At 63.3% G+C, this 2651-nt stretch overlaps 1 protein-coding gene across 1 annotated transcript in view; it reads right to left on the reverse strand.

Moving 5' to 3' along the window:
- Positions 1-705: 705 nt before the first annotated feature.
- Positions 706-2651, reverse strand: part of SIDT2 (SID1 transmembrane family member 2) — a 6240-nt gene continuing 4294 nt past the window's right edge. Inside the window, 7 exon segments of the mRNA XM_031062405.1 lie at positions 706-1356; positions 1439-1552; positions 1635-1745; positions 1843-1948; positions 2233-2279; positions 2371-2447; positions 2523-2650. Of these exon segments, the coding sequence (XP_030918265.1) occupies positions 1294-1356; positions 1439-1552; positions 1635-1745; positions 1843-1948; positions 2233-2279; positions 2371-2447; positions 2523-2650 (646 nt within the window). The 3' untranslated portion in view covers positions 706-1293.

The following is a 2651-nucleotide window of genomic DNA, read 5'->3' on the forward strand; positions in this document are numbered from 1 at the left end:
AGAGTGTGGGGGGGGGGGGGGCGCCTGCGAGGAGGGTGACGGGCGGTGTGTACGTGCCCCAGGGCCGGCTTAAAGAGGGCTCCATTGTCCCACTTTACTGCTAAATCCGCCTTCCAGGGGTCGTTTCAGGCCCCTTTGCCGTGTGTTCTAATCTAGAAAATGTAGCCCATTACTACCACTCCATAGGCTATACCTTGACCTGTCTTGTTAGCGTGGTGGGGCTATTGCGTCCACTGTTGGGCTTTCAGGGGAGGTGGGCTGGCGACGGCGGTATGTAGGCTGTTTTGGCAAGGAATGGTCAGCTGTATCGTGGATCATCGATTACAGAACAGGCTCCTCTAGGTGGGTTTGGGGCACTGTCAAGTCCTTAGAGTTTTAAGCATTGGTACTCATAGTTCTTGGGCAGATGCTTTAGTAGGGGTAAGCATCAAGATTTCGGGCCAGGCATAGTGGGGTATCTAATCCCAGTTTGGGCCCTGGCTTTCGTGGAGTTCAATTAATTGTTGTTCTTAAATCATTGATGTGGAGGCCTTACTGGCATCTTGGGCTTGTGACAGCTCAGTTGCTTTTCAATCTTAGCTACCCGGATAACCCCACCCTCCCCACATGCACTGTCCAGGGCAGCATTTCCCAGCCCCTGCAGCATCTCCCCCCTCCCAAAATCAATGGGGAGAAGGGACCCCTGGCAGGCAGCAGAGGCACGGGCAAAGTGCAGACACTTTAATGCGAGTCCCTTCCCAGCAGATCCCTGCGGGGAGCATGGCACCTTGGTGGGGAGTGACAGGGGCCCACAGCGGCCACCCCTCCTGGAGGAGACACGAGTGGGGCCTCTCGGGCCACTGCCACCACCGTGCTGGCACCACGCACCCCCCACCCCACCCACTCGACTCACGCGGCACTGAAGAGAGACCCACACCCATGTGCTCGGGGGGCCACGGGGCTGCTGGCACAGAGCTCGCCCCAGTCCCCCCCTGTGCCCATGGGCACACGGACACGGAGCAGCAGCAGCAGCAGCAGCACTTTTCCAGTGTCACTTGCCACAGAGGACGGATGCTCTGGTGGCCCCCCAGTCCCATTTTTGGCTGTGACGGGCCCAGGGATGGGCACGAAGTGCCTGGAGGGACCCAGCTGACGGGGAGGAGGCAAACCAGGACCCCAGGGCTGTGTGGGGAGGGGGACAGAGTGGCTGGCAGGACCTGCAGCGCAGACATCCCTCCCCAGGGGTGGGTGCCCCTCCCGGGGCTGCAGCCGGGCGTTTGGCACGGTCCCAGGGCAGCGCGTGGCTGCAGGCTCCTAGAAGACGTAGATCTTGTCCCGCTGGACACAGTCCAGGTCATCGTCCAGCGTCAGCAGCACCTGTGGGGCGAGGGCAGTGAGGGGAGCGGGGCACTGGGGACCTGGGCACAGAGGCAGCTGTGCCAGTGGAACCAGCACCTACCAGGAAGGAGCCGAACATGGCGATGGAGGAGAGGAAATGCCAGATGTCGTGGTCGTCAAAGAAGTCGAGCAGGATGCAGTCACGGTTGTGCTCCCGGGATTCAGCTGGTGTTTTCTGCCGGGCACAGGGCCAGCGTCACTGTGCCTGCCCATGGCCCCCCTGCCAGCCCCGCTGCCCGTGCCACCCTCCTGCTCACCTGCCAGGTGCTGAGCCCCTGGAAGAAGAAGAAGAGGGCGAAGCCCCAGACCACGGAGGTGCTGATGATGCAGAGCAGGGGGATGAGCTTGATGCGCTCGCCACTGCGGAGCTGCGGGAGAGGCCGGGGTCACCGTGTGGGCAGGAGCTGGCAGCAGTGCCCACCCCTGCCCTGCCCTGCCCGTGCGGGCCGAGGGCTCAATTCCCACCTTCATGATAATGTAGAAGGCGAAGTAAAGGAGGAGGTTGCAGATGCCGATGGCCAGCAGGTAGGAAGCAAAATCATTGGGGCGGACAATGAGGCCGTAGGCAGCGCTGGGGAGGCAGGGACAGGCAGTGGGGTCAGCCTGGGGGTCCCCCTGCCATGCCCACTGCCCCCATAGCATGTCTGCAGCCCCCAGGAGATCAGGCAGCATGTGGGGACTCCAGGGTGCCACAGCTGCAGGGGGACCAGCATTCTGGGCTCACAGCTGCCATGAGCTGCCAGTCCCTGCCCAGCCCCACTGAGGGATGGCAGTGCCACAGGAGAGGGGTTGGGGCAGCAGCAGGGATGGGGAGAAGCAGGGTGGGATCTGCCACGTGCCCAGCTTTGCACTCACAGCGACCAGTTGATGATGTTCCCCATGACCAGGAGCACCATTCGGTCCTGCAGAAGAGGAGGGGGCTGTGAGGGGCTGGGGGAAGCTGCTCTGGGGGGGCTGCCAGGCAGAGCCGGGGGCCCCGGGGCCAGCACTCACCACGTACATGGGCCCGCTGCACTGCCGCACGCAGTCCGTGTACAGCACGTGCAGGATCCTGCGCAGGATGCCCGAGTCTGTGGGGAGAGGGGACGTGACACGGGGGGGCCACCCACTGTCCCCTCCCACCTCGCTCCCGGTGCCCCCCTCACCCAGCTTCCAGCGGCCCATGTAGTACAGCTGGGTGCTCAGCAGCAGCGTGGCCACGATGTGGATGACGGGGAAGACGATCCAGAAGGCCGTGTTCCCCTTCCCCAAGACCTGCAGGGCGAGCGGGGGGG

The sequence above is a fragment of the Geospiza fortis genome, unplaced genomic scaffold, assembly GCF_000277835.1.
Source record: "Geospiza fortis unplaced genomic scaffold, GeoFor_1.0 scaffold183, whole genome shotgun sequence".
NCBI classification, from domain to species: Eukaryota; Metazoa; Chordata; class Aves; order Passeriformes; family Thraupidae; genus Geospiza; species Geospiza fortis.